This window comes from Diadema antillarum, unplaced genomic scaffold (genome assembly GCF_040938485.1).
Source record: "Diadema antillarum isolate AM-2024a unplaced genomic scaffold, OU_Dant_1.0 seq00000796_RagTag, whole genome shotgun sequence".
NCBI lineage: Eukaryota > Metazoa > Echinodermata > Echinoidea > Diadematoida > Diadematidae > Diadema > Diadema antillarum.
In genome coordinates, this window is record NW_027271681.1 from 213,657 (window position 1) to 232,950 (window position 19,294).

At 37.3% G+C, this 19,294-nt stretch overlaps 1 protein-coding gene across 1 annotated transcript in view; it reads right to left on the reverse strand.

Annotated features, from left to right (window-relative positions):
* Window positions 1-8,621: 8,621 nt before the first annotated feature.
* Window positions 8,622-19,294, reverse strand: part of LOC139739333 (SEC14-like protein 2) — a 48,870-nt gene continuing 38,197 nt past the window's right edge. The window contains exons 5-12 of the mRNA XM_071649949.1: window positions 18,738-18,831; window positions 16,994-17,088; window positions 15,927-16,022; window positions 13,030-13,174; window positions 11,687-11,790; window positions 10,316-10,464; window positions 9,553-9,704; window positions 8,622-8,821 (exon numbers count right to left, since the gene is read on the reverse strand). Coding sequence (XP_071506050.1) covers window positions 8,622-8,821; window positions 9,553-9,704; window positions 10,316-10,464; window positions 11,687-11,790; window positions 13,030-13,174; window positions 15,927-16,022; window positions 16,994-17,088; window positions 18,738-18,831 — 1,035 coding nt within the window. The remainder of the gene's footprint in view (window positions 8,822-9,552; window positions 9,705-10,315; window positions 10,465-11,686; window positions 11,791-13,029; window positions 13,175-15,926; window positions 16,023-16,993; window positions 17,089-18,737; window positions 18,832-19,294) is intronic.

A 19,294-nucleotide genomic window follows, 5' to 3' on the forward strand; every position in this document is an offset into this window, starting at 1 on the left:
TACAAAAGCCAGTTATATAAGTTATAGTCAGGTGAGAGGCAGAGTGGTGTTTACACCTTGTCAAATCTTTATGGAGTTACCACCCTCTGCACCTCAGCTGATGACAAATCAGGGTGTAGACGCACTGTAATCATTCTTTAAAGTATTGGTGTCGAGTTCTGAATATGGTACTCGTGACCTTATTGCCATTATATAGCTACTTTCCTCAGCAACTTTCCTTAGAGCAGTCTTTACACCATGTTAAATCGTATGGAGTTGATACCCTCTGCATCTCAAAGTGATGACAAATCAGGCGTAGATGCACTGTAATCATTCGTCTAGTGTCGGTGTAGAGTTCCAAAGATGATACTCATGACCTTATTGCCAATATTTTTCAATTTTCCTTGGAGTCGCGCGATTTATTATTATTTTTTTATAATGTATCATTTGCACAGGAATTCCAAGAAATCCATTTATCAGAACAGAATTTTGCTTTTTTGGCAGGGAAATGAAATGGTATTGCTAATTTCTGGGTAGTTATAGAAACTAATAAAAGCAAAAGAGAAGAAGGCAAAAATGAATGCCCCCATAATGTATCAGGTATTGCAAGGAAGAGAATTCTGGTGCCCTTGTTTATATATAAAAGGTCTTTAACCTTCCAGAAGGTATTCTCTTAGGATCACACCAGTGAGTGAGTGAGAGTGTGTGTGTGTGTGTGTGTGTGTGTGTGTGTGTGTGTGTGTGTGTGTGTGTGTGTGTGCTTGCGTGCGTGCGTGTGTGTGCGTGTGTATGTTTGTGTGTGTGTGAATACATGTGTGTCAATCTGTAAAGCATATAATTTATGTGGTGATGTTCTACTGTACATACGTGGCATTGTAAAGGAATATAACTGGGAATTTGGCACTGATATGTGGAGAAACAAAAGCAGGTGTGGTTGTCAAAGCTGGTGGACGCAGTATGTGTATGTATGCACTTGTAGAGAAATGCGCATGAATTCATTGTGGATATGCTGTAAAAATCCCGCCTTTGGTGAGAGTTTCTGGGCAGGAAATTTAAAAAAAAAATGATAATTTGAAGCCTGATGTTGCGTGATGTCCGCAGAAGGCTGTGTGTGTTGTACATACATGATGAGTCCAAGCCTATGCAGCGAAAAACAAAACGCCCTCCGTGGATCGACTGCCGTAAAGTAGTCCCGTTTCAATTGTTTCATTAGGAGTTCCGGGAGTATGCCCACCACGACAAGAAGATGCACACTTTGTGTCAATGTTGTCGTGAAGTCATGCTTCATGGAAGAATTATGATGCATCTTTCCACTAATCGAGTCGAGATATGAGGAAAGATGTGTGTGCAGGTTGACTCGTTTCATCCCCCCAACCGCAATCCTAATCGTAGGTAGTAAACTCAAATAACGTGGGTGCACATTGCTTTTGATTTTAATTCACAACGATGCCGCATCATACAGTCGTATGACAGTCACACACACTATTGATTTATATTCATAATTTTTCTCTTTCTTTCTTATGTCAATTTTTTGTTTTTTTATTGTCTGAAGATGATATCCCTTATTTCTTTGATGTAGAAGGTATTTGTGGCACTCTATTAATTGTATCAAAAATAAAAAGATGGGAGTAACTTTCAGCTTCACGCAGTATGTCTCCTGAGGTAAACAAAAAAAAAAAAAACAGATCCTGTGTCCAGTTGAGTCCTTATTTGGTGTGAAACTTGTATGTATTGACCGATTCGGGTTCGTTGAGGGCAGCAGACAATTTGTGGCACTGGGCGCAGCCATGAGCTCATTTTGCGGTGTCTTAGCCGACCCCCCCCCTCCTCTCCCCCACCCCCCGGGCAACATGTTTATCGCTCACTTGTAACAAAGGTTCGCGCACTAATCAAGCGTTCGTGCACTCAGTACGACACGCCCATTGGCTAAAACAACCATGCATCGGTTTTTCATTCCGTGCGCTGAAGGGGGTGGGGGAGAGGGGAGGGGGGGTCGGCTAAGACACCGCGTAATGGCGCTGCCCATGCCAAAAATAAACATAGCGCGTCACAGAATCGGTCAATACGCAGAATGTAAAGAATGAATGAAAGAAATGCAGTGAATCTGTAGTATCACAAAGTATATACATACATACATACATACATTCATGTTTGCAAAGTTGTTTGATAACAAGACCCTGAGATTTACATTGTGTTTGCAGTAAAAAAAAAAGGCAGAAAAAAGGGGAAAAAAGACCAGACACACTTCTTTCATGGTTATCAGTACATGTAAGCCCTAAATTGTGCAGTGGCCACATCTATCTTTTAAGTGACAATACACTTCATGAATGAGTGATCACAGAAAAACTGAATCCTCGAATATATGAATGGCCCAAATCCAATTTTAGTCATCACCTTTAGAGATCCCTGCCAATATAGACAATCATTCAATTCACTGTTTAACATTTCAGTTTGAATACCTAACATTTCCATAACTGAAAGTTAAAAAATATATGTAAATATATATATTAGGATGTGATATCATTTTTTTTTCTCTAGTGGTCTTGGGTCTTTCTTACACTGCGGTATTTAAAATACAAATGTAGCACTTGTTAAACACATCTTTCATGGTCATTAAAGGGATGGTACAGTAATTGGTTGAGAAGGGGATTCAGGTTTTTAACTTTTTCCGATGCAAAATAATTATGAACCACTTATATGAAATATTAAAGAGCATATAATTCTACTTGGAATTAAGTTTATTTGATGAAAATTGGTCTTGAAATGGCCGCGATAAAAAAAGCAAAACAAAATGGTCCTAATAGAAGGTGGGTCACACCTTTTATTAGGAACTCTTTTTTTTCGGGTACCTCAGCCATTTCAAAACCAATTTCATCAAACAAACATTTAATTCCTCTTAGAATTATATGTTGTCTAGTATTTGATTTTAATGGTTTCTGATTATTTTGCAAAAAGTTACAACCTAAATTCCCATCTTATCCAAAACTATACCAACACTTTAAATTTGTGTGGCAGTTGGATCATATGACTGTGCAATGTTAAACATGACTGACCAGTTGAATGAATGAAAGAGGCAAGTAGTTGCAGGTAAGACCTGCACGCATCATACACCAATCCATTCCCATTAAAAGTCTAGGATGACAGAAAAAACAATGCAGAAGTACATGGTACCAGGTATTTGTTTATGTGCTGGTTGTAGGTTATCTGTTCGCTATTCTTTCCATTTTTCCACTCTTGTTTCTCCATGTCTAGCTCTCTTCTCTTCTTTTTTTGGTCTCAGACAAACATATCCATTATCTACAGGCATGAAAATCTGTAAAACATGAATAATGACAGCTTCTACGGACATCTTTACCAAAATGCTCAGCCTTTTAATATGTCAATTACATGTTAGAACATGTACACTGTTATTGACAAAATTGGTTAGTACTGACAATAAAGAATAAAAGTCCATCCAGTTACTCTCAAAAAAATATCCTCTCTGTAAAATATCCTCTTTGTACAAATCACAACATTCAAAATTCAGTGGGATACTTTCTCTGCAGTATCCCATCCACAGTGTTTATGTATAATTTGATCTTGCTATTAAACAAGACACTTTTAAACATTTCCACTTGGACCTACATAAATACACCCTGTTATCAAACAGCACTGATAGCTGGACCCAAATCTAGGTTGCAGCACACACTTATGTCACATTGCCGTACAAGCAGCCGAAAATAAGATTTGCATATGATACCCATATCATTACATGTATTTCTGACTATTATGAACTATCCTAAGAAACAAAGAGAGGAATGCTCTACCCTATCAAGTTTGGCCAATGCTGCACAGGCAAAATTTGAATGAATCTTAGTAGCCAAAGCAAAAGGAGAGTTCCATCAATTAATCTGCCAGATTCTCGACCTTTTTGAGTTTCAAGAACATCCCCCTCCCCTTTTATATCAGCAATTCAATTTGCTTGAATTCATGATAGCACATTATCACACAAATTATGCAGCATGACTAGGAAACTCAACAGAACAAGGTTACAGCAAGTTACACAAATATTGTTAAAATCTTACAGTATCAAAATATATCGAAAAAATTTTGCGCTCTCTTTCACTCCACTTCTTTCTTTCTGCTGTCCATGAATTTTTATACGGGCTTACTTTGTTGGCCTACAGTTTAACCATTCCTAGGACCTAGCCCATTGTCACCTCGCTGTAACATAATTATGAGCTTTAACTTGCCTTATCCACATATCCACACTTCTCGTGTGCATCAAGCCTACCACTAAAATGGGGCAGACAAATTCCATACAGTTGAGTATGTGTATTATCCTATTCTTTTCTCATCGAAAACTTTTTTTTATTTTTGGTAGGGTTTTACAGTGAAATACTATCATCAGCGTATACCCAAGTTAAATATTTCTTTCAAGTTTTGTCATTCTGTGTTTTGTACATGTCCATTCCCCCCAGCAGATTTCCCTCATGGTCAAATTTTCATGGTCAGAGGGGTAATTGGATTGCCCCAAACCCTCAAAGCTTTGTGCTTCTACCTAGTATATGGATAAAAGGTACACAGAAGTTGTGGTTGCGCTTTTCAGAGCACCACTAGCACGGCCATTTATGCTTTGATATGTACGTCTTGTACACTAAAATACATTTGTCGTACACGTGGACCAAAAAGGACAGAAAATTACCACTGAACCTGAATCTTTATACAGTAATAAAAACAAATTTCATACGAACTTTAATCTCTGATTTTAAGAAAATTTAACATGGAATTATGATCTTTGGTCATAATCATTTGGTTTCTCACCTGTTGATGTGTACGTGACAGTAAGTGATAAGTACAAGCAACTGTATGAAAATTATATTCAAATCCTCAGCCATCTATAACTGCTGTACACATGAACATACTTCAGTGAGCTCCTTTAAGAAACCACAACATTGCGGGATCAGGCGTGCAGACATTTTTAAATTTGAAAGATTATCTAAAATGGCAAAATGTATAATACACCATTTTGCCAAAGGAATTACAATATTTTCCTATGAGCATATGATTCAGATATTCAGAGTTGTGACACAAAACCGGGAATCCAGATGAATAGAAGTCCATTTCATTTCAGTAAAACATACTGATTATTTATGAATAAATTATCTTTTATCTGTCTCAAAATACAAGCTTACAAGTTAATCCGCACCGGCAAACTTTGTCTGCTTAATCATTTTCAATTTTTGTAGCTTTAAATTATGCAGTAAAAAAAAAGAGAAGAATCTAACAGACTAATTCATTATAAAAAGGGCCTTCCACGGTATAAAAACCCCACTCTAAATACAGGCAAGTCAAATGTCACATTTACCAGATTTCAGATAATATACATAAAATATGACTAAATGTCTTCCCATGTGTTGCACACAAAAACAAAAACAAAAACAAAAACAAAAAGCAACAATTCATCAAAAGAAAAGAAAAGTGGGGTTGTTTTTGTTTTTGTATTTTTCCTCAGGCAAGTTATATACTTTTTCCCCCGTATAAATATACCATGCAAATATTTTGGAAATGGATAAAAAAATTACATCATCATCGGCAGAAACTTACGTAATGACCCCCCCCCCCCCCCCCCCAATCACAGCAAAGAACTCAGAACAAGTATTCCTGCATTTGCATATTGCAGTAGAAAAGGAAAGAAAAAACTCAAGGACTAGTGGAAGAAAATACAATGTCCAGCCATTTGTCAAAATGTTATTACGATCAATTTACAAGATCATTGCTTGGCTATACTACTCACTTGGGAGATGACCTTGGGAATAATAAAGCAAACCTCAATGCATTGTTGCTATTTAGATATATATATACAGTGTATATATATATATATATATATATGTCAGTAAAAGAGAGATTAAAATATACATCATCACTTTCAGCACTAGTATGAATACAAGATTAATATACCCACAACCATCAAACCATAGTTTTACAAAGCAACAACAACAAAAAAGAAAAAAAAAAGTTATAAATACCCAATTCCCCACAAACAACCCTGTGCAGTGTGTTTACATGTGAATACATAATGTGCTATCTTGCTAAAATATACAGATAATATTAACTGACTCTGACAGATAAATTTACTGATACAATTTTATACTGAGTTTCATGAACATGGACATTGCATAGGCAATGAGAGCAGAGATGATCAATTTCCACTGGCCGTTATGTCAGATGGACATAAAATTCAAGCAAATTGCCGAAAACTGAAAAATCAGAGAAGATGAAAAGATGATCAATGAAAATAAAAACCAAATAACGAAAGAACATGCGACTAAATCTACACCCTGTATTTTGGCCTCCGAGGCCCCCCTCGACATTCCGCGCGATGTATCGCTAACGCGAAAAGCTATCGCCGCGACGCTTTGTGACTTTTTTTCTTTCGAGTCTCCCGCATCTTTTGACATCAAATTTGCGATGCCCGGGCGCGTGGTTCTGAAGTTGGGCATGAATATGTACGCGCATGTCAGACCAAAAATTGCTCAAAAACGTGAATTCGTGTACAATTTCAATGCAAACTGTGCTTACAGGCAAATTTCATAAAAGCACGATTATTTTGGGGTTTTATTGATTAAAATCAAGTAATAACATATTTTCTTGTTTGGAACAATGTCGTGGACAAGTTTCATCGAAAAAACAATGAAAAACATAAAGTCGAAAAAACAAAGAAATAAATAAGAAATTCAAAAAAACAATAAAATACTTCAGAAATTTCTTCTGATGGCACAATTTTTTCCTCTTACATTTGCTCAGGACACCAAAAAGAATATTTACATAAAAAATGTGCCCATTTTGAGCTTTATTTGGTGATTTATACCAAATTGTCTGATTTCATGCATCATTCTGCATAAATTAGCATAATTTACGTCATAGACAATGTGTGTGCCAATTTTCGTCGCGATCGTGCGGTCGATGGCCGAGATCTGGAGGGGGGCCTGGGAGGCCCCCTTCCGGCTCTATGATCTACCTAAATAGCCCGGCCTAGTTAGGGTTAAAATAAGATGCAGCATATCAAGTTGAATGCGCAGTGTTTAAATCGTTTTTTGCTCAAACTGTTACAGGAAGCAAGCACTTTTTTTTTCTTTCTTGGCAAACAGAGATGAGAAGATTTAAAGGGAAAGACATGCACCACCGTTTGATCAGACTGACTAAGGGAGTCGCACCTTTGTCATGATCAGGTGACTTTCCAGATTAAAAGAGATCAGAAATTGTGTCGTCTGTATTCTACATGAAGTTCAATACGTGGGCCTACACAAAATGGCTTGCACAAACTTACTAAGATATCATAACAAAGCTGAGACTGTACAATGTGCCTGTATACGTATATTCACTGAAGACATGTTCTTACATCACTGCTCATTGTAAATGTTAACACATAAATGATGATTAATATTCATAAATATGAATAACGGCATATTTGCTTGAGGAGGTAGACTGAGCTCAGTATGCCAGTGAACTAAATATGATGCCTTGTTCAGTAATAAATCTTATGCTACAGTAGAATACTTCTTCACAGGATCAGTTACCATGAAAGCTGAAAGGTAATACCCTAGGCTATATTATTGACATACTAAATATATACTGAATTTTCTTCCTTCAGAAGGGTAGGTCTTTTACAAACTTTCTATTTTGTATGAATACCTGACAAAACATATCTCTCATACAACCCAAGTCTCGTCCCATTTTAAAAGTGATAAAAATGGAGTGTGTTGAGAATGTTACCATGTTCTTGCCTTTCAAAGCAGTGTACTCTTTTATCCCAGTCCCACTTTAATGGCAACAAGACCCCATATCTAAAATATCATGGATTTTCCATGAGAGCGACGACTTTTGTATTTTTGCAACATTTAAAAGAATATATATATCATCATTGTCGACACCAATGACCAAGAAACATTTACATATTACAATGATATGAAACTATGTTTCAAAACTCAAATCAGTATTTTCCATATTCAAAGTATACTAAGGAGATTTCTGAATTTAGGCTATTTCAGATATGAGGTCTTGTCAACCCAGCACTCTATGGAGCTGTAAAATGATACACAACTATTGTCATACTATCATGGAGAAGGAGTGGAATGTACCAGGCATTGAATTTTTTAAAAATGTACATGACGCTTATTGTATGTCTATACATATCAATATAGATACTGTCAACTTGGAAAGACAATTTGGTGATTTTTATGTTTTTCATACCATTCTTATCAATTTGTGGTTTTCAAAAAAGGAATGCAAGAAATTGTTGAGGTGAAAAATACCAATTTCAGTTCCATTATTTTGTATCTTAATGCAAAATCTAAAATGGTAGTCTTTGATTGACAGCTCCTTTCTGGGACATATGAATACAGCATGACATCTTTTCCTGAAATTCGTTCAGAAATTTGTCGTGACTCATCGGGATGAGATAGATTGTAAATATATTCCCGGAAAAAGTTAAGTGATGGAAATGATAAATAGAATTTTTAGAACAACCATTTACATATATGCAAAGACGGTAAATGTCATATCCACCAATACTCTTGGTAGCAAAATAAAGTAAAAAAAAGAAATAAAAATGCAAAATCCGTGATGACAATTGGTTAATGCGATGGCCCATCAGAGGAGGCTCATTCGCTCAGCAAATTCTCGTTGGCTTGGACAAAGTCTCCATCTTCCTCGTCGCCTGCCACACCCTCGGGTGGTTCCTCGCTCTTCGCGGCTTGCACCTCCGCCTCCCCGTCCTCCGACTCCGGCTCGAGCAGCTCGATCCAGTAGCTGAGCTTCTTGCTGCGCGTCCAGCTGTAGCCATTGTCAAACTTGACCACATCTGCTCGTTTGTCCGTCCGTCCAGTTTGTGGCCGTAAGGCGTTGAAGGAGGTTGAAGGAGAAAACGAAAAGGTAAAAATTAGCTCCCAAGAAACAAACAACAGACAAATAGAGCAGAGTAATGCAATATCAGTTTAGTCAAACAGAACAGTTGACATACACATAACAGAGCTTGTATTACAGTTCAATTCTGTAAAGGTAAAAATTTTTGCAGCGTTGAAATTTCTGCGCATTTCGCGCAGCCAGAAACTAGCACGAACATAAATGCATGCAAATATTTTTGCTTGCCGTAATGTTTCTGTGTATGATGTCTTGATTCCGCGGAACTAAAAACACGCGAAACTCTTCTTACCCGGCCAAGCGCGAAAAAATTAGTCGCGCAAAAATATCCACTTTTACAGTATTACTTGTTGCATCGAAAAAATTAGATCTATATGTAATCATACATATATTCTTTTTTTATGTTTGCCTATAAAAAGAGTACATAGTATTATACATGTGTGTGCATATTTGTGCATTTACACACATAAACATATACACACATACATACATTTAAATATATATAGAGAAAGAGAGACAGACAGACAGACAGACAGACAGACAGATGGCGGAAGGGGGTTGGAGAGAAAGAGGTATACATTCAATGATAGATTCATATTTTCAAGTGAAGACCATGACCGCTTGGCTGGCCTTTCTAAATTGAAGTAGAAGCAGAGAACAATTGATTCTTACATGTTCCCGGTTCTTGCAGGTCAATCTGGCCCGTCTCTGGCACCATGTGGCAGTTGTAGTGCTGGGGTTTCATGACGACGATCTTGTTGCCCCCGATGTCGATCCTGTGCACGCCAAACCCGAGGTCGTGGTCCTGGGTGCGGAATTCATAGCTGGCAGGATAGAAGAAGCCACATGGTATTAAATTTTGGTTAAAGAATGTGATGAGATTAGATATGAGCTAGTCTTCGTTCAATGTTCTGAATTTAAAAAAAGTAGTATGATAAATCAAATCCTTAATTTAAATTTAGTTTGTGGACTAAAGCAAGTGCGAAATGGGCACACCTTCCACATGCACATTTCAGAGTCCATTTAATATTAGATGTACATGTATCTTGGTGTATACAAAATGCCATTTGCATTTACACAGTCAAAATTTGCATAATCTATGGACTAGATTTAAACTGGAACCTCACTGGAACCTCGTCCATGGCAAGAAAAATATGACAATGCATCTCATATACAAAATTGTCCTGCTTTTGGAAACTGGTGCACCTGGTTACAGTAAGGTGAAACAGTACCATGTGAAACAATACAATTTTCCATACATATGTTCTTCCCTACCTTATTCTTAATTTTAGCTTGATTCAAGAAAAAACCTTCATATATGTCTGTCTGTGTTTTGAATGTTTGTTGTTGTTGTTGTGTGGTTTTACTGTATTCATCAAGCTTCCTTGAACACTGAGAAGGAATGTTGTTACAGTGATGGAGACATTTCACTTACTTGATGATGCTGTTCTTCTTGGTGACCTGATACGTCAGGTCCAGGGAACCGCCCCTCGAAATCTCCTTCTTCGTCATCTGAGAATTGTCGATGAGAAGGTCGCGACCCGTCAGGTAGAGCTCCTTGGGAACCTTGCCGCCTTGTCTGACCTGTTTGGGGATAAAAAAACAAAAAACAAAACAAAACATGTGATCATTCTTTCCTGTTACTACAAGTAGAGAGAGGGGAAAGTAATCGATGACTACTGATATGCAAGCATTTCTACAATGTTTCATTCATAATCCTTTCAGAAAAATGACCCTTGGGTCTTAATGTCGATAATTTCTTAAAATCTTCACCAGACTGAAACAGTCATTACATTTCATCCAGCCCTTTAATCCATTGATTCCTCATTTATCATTGTACATTACATTAAAATAAGCAGCATGCCACTGCCACATTTCGGAATCTACACCACTGCCATTAACCTATTACTCTCAGTATTGAGGATGATATCTATAAAAATGGAAAGGTAAACTTCTACTTCTGCTATTACCTATTAAATACAACCTCCTACTACAAACACAAATAAATGATGAAGATAACAGTGTAGCAAACAGACAACAGTCACAACTAATAACTACTAAATCTACTACTTCTAAATCTGCTACTAAGTTACTACTACTACTACTACTACTACTACTACTACTACTACTACTACTACTACTACTACTACTACTACTACTACTACTACTTCCACTGATCTTATGACTACAACAACTAATAACAACTCCAAGTTCAGCTACTACTGCTAATGGCAATGACAACAATAACTATAACAATCACTTACACTGTCATTACAATGGTAATCATGATCATTGTCACGCAAAGTACAACAATATACAGGGTGGCCCAGAAAGAACGGAACACCTAAGAACTTTATTTTCACCAATATTGTTGCAAATATGTCATTATTTCGCGTACTATTGGAAAGACCATTCTTTTTCAAACACAGTGACACCAAGTTCTTTAATTTTGGTTACTGTGTTATGATTTTAGGACCATTTTTGTCAACCCTTGCAATTTCCAAAATGTCATCATTTTGCACTCTCAGAGATACCGAAACCAGCGACAATTCGGCTTGTCATAGAACCAGTAGCGTTCACAGTGTGTGGAATGTGGGGCAGACGCACAGAACTCTACTGTGTGTAGAGTTCTGTGGGCGGACGGTAATTGTCACTGAAATTAAAGATCTTGGGTGTTCCATTCTTTCTGGGCCACCCTGTATAACATTTGAAGAGATGATCAATGTTTCTATCAAAGAAGAAAGAGAGACAAAGAGAAGACACAGAGAAGGTTGTGATTGAACATTATTCTCTCTCTCTCACGCACCAGACTCGGACATTTTGGGTCTCCGTCCTCTTCCCTGGTCCCACCCCAGTACCTCGGCAGGACTTCTGGGTCTATCTGCTTCAGCAGCTCGTCAGCAAAGTTGTCTAGCAAGGAATGGATGGAAGAGGGAAAGAATATGTATACAACGGATCTTCATTAAAACTGGATGCATTCATAATCATTCATACTGTATATTTCTGATTTGAAGGACATGTGATAGCACACTAATAGCAGCCATTTAAAGGGGAAAAGGACTTGAAAATTCTCAGGCAAGAATGGATCAAACAGTGTTTCCACACTTTTGACACTATCTACTATCTTAAATGCAAATTGGACGATGCAGTTTGTCAATAATCACTCTAGAACAGGGCAATATGGGCATTTAATCTTAGCCTTTCTACAGGGAAGGTGGGGGATTGATATTGAGTAGGAATAGACTTATCTGGAAGCTTTCAATTTCACTTGATCTAGTGAGCATAAGGAATAGCAACTTATGGGTTACAGCAAAACATGTACACACACAAGCACACACAAACACACACACAGACACAAACACACACCTGTTGAAAGAATTAATGCAGCACTCACAGGCAAAAATGTTGAAATCAGTGAATAGTTGATCAGAAAAGATAAAGCACAATTGTACAAGCACAATATTGAAAACTTGATCAAAATCAGTAAAAAATAGGGAACGTATGTTTTTGTGAAGTTTTGCTATTTTTCTTTTCTCCACAAAGCAATTCTTGGACAGTCAATAAGGATATGCAAATGGGTGAGTTGATGATGTGATATCCTAACAACGTGCTATTTGGTGTGCACATAAAATCTTGAAATTTCCAGTCTGTTTGTTCAAATGCAATTATGCCCAGTCTCAAATTCTAGCGTATATGACTGATCATTATTTTGAAGTTATTCAGCCAGGAAGAATATTATGTTTTACACTTGTACAGCACCAAAATTCTTTTTTTTTTTTTTTAGTGCATGGTCAATGGAAATTGTGATGTGATACCATCATCAACTCATTCATGTGCATATTCATATCAACTGTTTGAGAACTGTTTTGCAAAAATTAGAGAATCTTTAAAATATCATAACTTCCTAAGTCTTCATCAAATTTTGTGATCAAATTTTCACTGTTGTGCTTGTTATATCTTACTCTTTCTTCTCAGATAAAGTTTGCACTGGTCTGGTATTACCCTTTAAAAATCTGTTTAAAAAAATTAAAGAAATGGCTACTTTGACTACTCAACAGCAAAGCGTGTTCACAATCAACTCCACTACTTAAGGGAGAGGAGCTGCCCTGAAAACAAAGTGTTTGTTTTTTGCTGCAAAAGATTTTTCACCTTTACAGAAGACCGTTCTGTTTTTCGTGTGCTCCCCAAGGAAAGGCTTGATGAGAGAATAGAGGAGCGGAAAGAGGCGTGGCGCCCTCACGATGTAGATGCGGTACAGGAGCTCGGGAAAGTGGTGTTCACACATATTCACAATCTGTGCCACAGAAAATTTCAGATGAAAAAAAAAAAAAAGACATGCCATACTTGATGAAGTTTTGGACAGAAACCACCATCATAATGATCTGAAGGAACAGCATTGATCACACACATTGACAAATATCTTACATTGTGGCTATCCATGTACTCAGTAGCCCATTTCAGCATAGCCTTTTGTCAAGGCCCTCTCGCTGTATGATGGCTATAACCGGCAAGTGAAGCGAGCCCAGCTGAGCACGACAGCGCAAAGGCCTTTTGAGATCTGCTTCACACATTATCATTCCTGACACATGAACCCTACTGAATAGTCATATTAATGGGCTCCAGTTGACCAATGGAATGGAGCGCTCCCCACATCCTCCATCTTGGCATTGTCTGCCCCTTCATATGCATCACTGACCACTCGTAGACGTCTGTGGCATGCATTCTCTGTATGCAAATCAGGCTAGGGTAGACAGACACGGAGATTGGTCGACTTTTGCTCCCCAATTTGGGGAGCAAAACTCAGTAACTCAAAGGGCTAACATAAGGATGCGAATCAGATCTCAAAAGGCCCTCCCGCAGTCCACCTCAGCTGAGCTCGCTCCGTCGCCCCATTCACTCACCACCATACAGCACGAGGGTCTTGGGAAAAGGCTAATTTCAGCAGGGAATTTCCTTCCCACCTTTGACACGAATTTAATTCAAACAAGTGTAATGAATATAAAATCAGATGCTAATCCTACAGAAATTACTGAATTGTGTGGGCTCTAATGGTGCAGAAATTAAGTTTGAATGAATGAAATATAAGATACGTAAAGTTAAATAACTGGTGTACATTATACATATTTGGAATGAATGGTATAATGAAAGAATACTTTTGAAGGAGCAGTATCAAAAATTAAAAAGTTTTACTGGTACATTGATATCAAAAAAAAAAAAAAAAAGAAATTCAGCAAAGAAATGCCTGAGAGTTCCTGTACATGGCAGCAAATTCAGAACTAAGGGAGATTTGATACTTTCAAAATTATAAGTTTCTGCTTTAATACTGCTATACCTCCTGTGTGGAATGTTGTCTACAACTTCTACTTTTCTCTGTCTTTTTTTATGTAACAATACTCATTCATAACAATTATTCTTATTTGTTTTTTATTTGTGTTTCTTTCTTTTTATTTCCATTTATTGACTTTTTGAAGAGAAATGCAACTATGATTCATGAACAACAAGGAAAAGTAGAAATTACGCGGTGCGTAATATATGTCCCCGCCGGAAGTAGCATTTTGTAGCAAAATGTGCAATATAGGTAAAAAATCAAGGTCAAAGGTCAAAGAAGTCAAAGGTCAAAATTCTGTGTAAAAGTTTTGAAGCCCTCACCTAGTGCCATCACATAAAGCAAACGGAATCGAAATCGGGTTAGAAATGGCGAAGGAGTAGCATTTTATAGCCAATGTACAATACAGGTCAAAAATCAAGGTCAAAGGTCAAAGAAGGCAAAGGTCAAAATTCTGTGTAAAGTTTTGAAGCCTCACCTAGTGCCATCACATAAAGCAAACGGAATCGAAATCGGGTTACAAATGGCGAAGGAGTAGCATTTTGTAGCCAATGTACAATACAGGTCAAAAATCAAGGTCAAAGGTCAAAGAAGGCAAAGGTCAAAATTCTGTGTAGCAGTTTTGAAGCCCTCACCTAGTGCCATCACATAAAGCAAACGGAATCGAAATCGGGTTAGAAATGGCGAAGGAGTAGCATTTTGTAGCAAAATGTACAATATAGGTCAAAAATCAAGGTCAAAGGTCAAAGAAGGCAAAGGTCAAAATTCTGTGTAGAAGTTTTGAAGCCCTCACCTAGTGCCATCACATAAAGCAAACGGAATCGAAATCGGGTTAGAAATGGCGAAGGAGTAGCATTTTGTAGCAAAATGTACAATATAGGTCAAAAATCAAGGTCAAAGGTCAAAGAAGGCAAAGGTCAAAATTCTGTGTAGAAGTTTTGAAGCCCTCACCTAGTGCCATCACATAAAGCAAACGGAATCGAAATCGGGTTAGAAATGGCGAAGGAGTAGCATTTTGTAGCAAAATGTACAATATAGGTCAAAAATCAAGGTCAAAGGTTAAAGAAGTCAAAGGTCAAAATTCTGTGTACAAGTTTTGAAGCCCTCACCTAGTGCCATCATATAAAGCAAACGGAATCGAAATCGGGTTAGAAATGGCGAAGGAGTAGCATTTTGTAGCAAAATGTACAATATAGGTCAAAGGTCAAGGTCAAAGGTCACAACTGAAATTCTGTGTAGAAGTTTCAAAGCTCCCATGTAGTGCTATCATATAAAGCAATCAGAATCAAAATTGGCTCATAAATGACAGAGAAGTAGCAAATTGAAGATTTTGATCACACACGGACGGACACACGAACACACGGACGGACGGACGGACGGACACACACACGTACGGAGCCCGTTTCATAGTCCCCTGCTCGAACTCGTTCGGCGGGGACAATTATGTTGTATTCATGTCCACCCTGTATTAAAACAGTCGTGCATTATTCCAAGGACTTGGTGTATTTTTGGTGGAAAAACAGTATCTTTACCTTTCCTACAAGTGTACTCATTCCATTCAACTTGAGACACAAAGTATTTTCTATGAAATCTGCATTACTTTCGGCAAAAAAAAATTAAAATTCTGCCATAAAGTAACTGATAGTGTCTGTGATTTTACCGTAACAAAATACTATATGTAAAAATCAAATCCAATCAAAATCTCCTCTTGATGACTTACAGAAATCTGCAGCTGGGTGGCAGGTTTGGACAGATGCTGACGGCCTAGATGCTCAAAATCCATGATGAAGTGAATTCCTTCTACTTTCCTATCCAGCTATTCAAGAACAAAAAAAAAAATATATCATGTATATATAAATCAGAGAAAAACATAAGAAGTAAGGTCCAAGCTCGTAAATGAAAAAAAGAAAACAATTCCATTAGCCTGAATTCCAATATGAACGTAATGCGCTGCATTTTGTGAGACGAAGGCGCAATATAAAAGTCAATGTTCATGAAAATGGTATTTTAACCCGTTGAGGACGGGCTGATTTTGCTTCAACACACATTTCCCATAGACACTTACCCAAGTATACTTGGGACTGGTCCTCAATGGGTTAAAGAAAAATATTGATAAATGACAAGTCTTACATTAGGGATATATATTTGTCCAGTTTGGTGACCAAACAAAACTGGTATATGCATATTTCAATCTAGATGCATGTAAAGCTCTGGACGCTATGCTTTTCCAGAATATTTTGTATTTTCACAAAGTCTTCCTCTTCATCTTCTTGAATGGCATGGTTGGCCTGCTTGTTACGGATTGCAGACTAATAATTGTCACCTGGGGTGAACCAAGCTGGATAGGCTTCTCTGACCTGTGTTTTTACTCATAGTCAAAGCACAGCTATAGCCACTGCAAGAGGTCAAGTTATGTGTATCTGAGTACCTGTTACAGTTTTGAGTCTTTCAGTGTTTTTGCTGTGAAAAGAGCATTTTACTGTCACCGTACAGGACACTTGACATTTCTCTGCCATTCCATGTATATATTTCATCAAGGACAATAAGATTCAATGAAGAAAGAAATATATGAATATATCACAAATATACTAAAAAAATGTATTCATGTACATGTATGTATACATATATATCAAACAACAGTAGGAAATACCCAATACTCTCTCTCTCTCTCTCTCTCTCAGCAATAATTGTTAATCTTATATTCCTCGTAATACTGGATACACATGATCTACAGAACCTCTGCAAAAGACATGATATGTGAGATTTGACTTGGTTTTGTGGTCGTACCTTTTCTGACTGATCCAACATGAGTTGGTAGAGACCTCCAAAGCGCTTGATGTAGAACTTCATCATGTCTGTATTCGTGACTGAATGCAGGAGGCCTAGGAACAAACACGAGTGGAGACAGAATGGCAGATTACGGATTAAAATTTACATTTATTTAATTTCATTTTATATTCATATTTATTTTCAACAAAGTATGTATACAAAATTTATCATGCCAAAAAAGCAACATACATATTTTATATATATTGAAATATGATATAAACACAATATGCTTAGTTAGTCCTGTCAAATAGTTGATCAGTATATATTGTACTCTATAATGCATCAAGTCCTGGGGAAAATTATCATTTTGGCATCATTCTATTGGTGTGACTAAATTTTACAGCATATTGGTGAAGACAAATAGATAGATCTGGTTTAAAGGAACAGCCCACATGATTTATATGATTTTACATTACAAAGTACACAAACTGATTGTGCCACATATACATTTGTGGAATTTATTGCGATCCTTGAGCAGATAAAGTAATACTCTGAAAAGCCCTAAGCATATTACACTGGACAAGGATGATGACGCAGGAGGCCCACATATTCCAGTAATGCTGCAATGTTATTCCCATTACAATACCATTTTGTTAATAAGTTTATCTGTGCATAATTAATGCATGCTTCCTTCACTTGTTTTGCTTCAATGAGCACCCAATCATGCATTCTTAGGTGATGCTACTATGTCATCATCTTTGTTCAATGTGATTTGTTATGAATTTTGCTGAGAAGCAATAGAGCAGTTAATTTCATGTTTGAGCATACATGTGAAAATGTGCTGTGTACAACGATCCATTACGATTAAGACACTGTGTGACTTTGTGTGCCCAATATGAAATGTGAGCCTCTGCTGTAATTGTTGATTAAAATGCCCTGAAAACAATCTTAGTTGATCATCAATACCAACGACCATTAGTAAAGTCATCATCGCATGATACATGCATATCAATGTACGACCATTTTTTTTTCTTCATTTACCTCAAGTCTATTTTTTTTCTTCATTTACCTCAAGTCTACAGAACACTATATACAAACCCACAAGGCACCACTTCATAATGTAATATGTTCTGTTCTATAGAATGGTACTGCAAGTTATCGTACCATGAAAATTAGGCACTTCACACAACAATGTCTTTCTTGGAATTCCATGGACGGAATGGATGTTTCAGTGGTTCACATGAAGTGAGCATGTTGATTACAATGAAGTACTTATCAGATATTCTACACAATGGTAGCAATTTCATGATTTTTAAAAGAAGTACCTGCTTAAAAAGAGAGGGAAAAAAAACATAACAATCACAAAGCCTAACTGTACTATACCACATTAATGAGTTAAGATTAACCTGTTTTATATGGGAACCTGGTGGCCTGTGTATTAAGTCTATGGGCATTTCAGAATTCAGTATGGAACAGTAGGGACAGGTTAATTGCAGCTAGCTTTCCCTATTTTGGCCATACGGCATTCAAAATACAGACAAAGTCAACTGAAAGGACTGAACACCATTGTAAGGTTTAGTTTGTCACAAAAAAAAAAGGAAAGAGAAAACCCTCCATACTTTATCAGAGTCATTTTCTGAGCTTGGGTGTACTGTTCTCATTCTGTCTGGAAAAAAAAAAATAAAACACAGACAGAATATTGTGCAAGTGAAAGAAAACCGAGAGGATATGCAACCCTTCAACCAGCTTAGAGCGTGGTTACCTTTGAAATCGATGAGGCCAAACGGATCAAGAAAGATTGGTCTGCCGTCCTTGCCGAAGCCTATTGTCCCTCCTATTCTGTACTTCTCTAAGACCTGGTGATGTAACAGATGAGAAAACAATGACATAACGGGAGAAAAAAACAACAACCTGTCCCCATTGCATCTGGACCGTGTATCTGGTCTATCAGTGAGTATTAGAGGAAGTTTTTAAACCACTTGTGCTATTTCTGTTTTCTCCAAGGAGCCACAGAAAATGGTTCCACAGCCCATTATGGCCCCGTAATACGGGCATTCTCAGAGTAAAGTGAATACCAGTAGCTACTTGCAGACATACTAGTACATGAAAACACAAGCACAAATGCCTAAGGTCTTCTTACCTCCCTGCTCAAAGCTAGCAGTAGTGGATGTTGTTTATATCACTTCATTTAACAGAAATTACTCCATGTGTGTGTGTGTGTGTGTGTTCACATGCTTTTGTGCATTTGCAACATTTGAAAAACTACACCTAATAAAACATTCTTGAATGAAAAACATTAACAGGCTGGTGAACACTAGA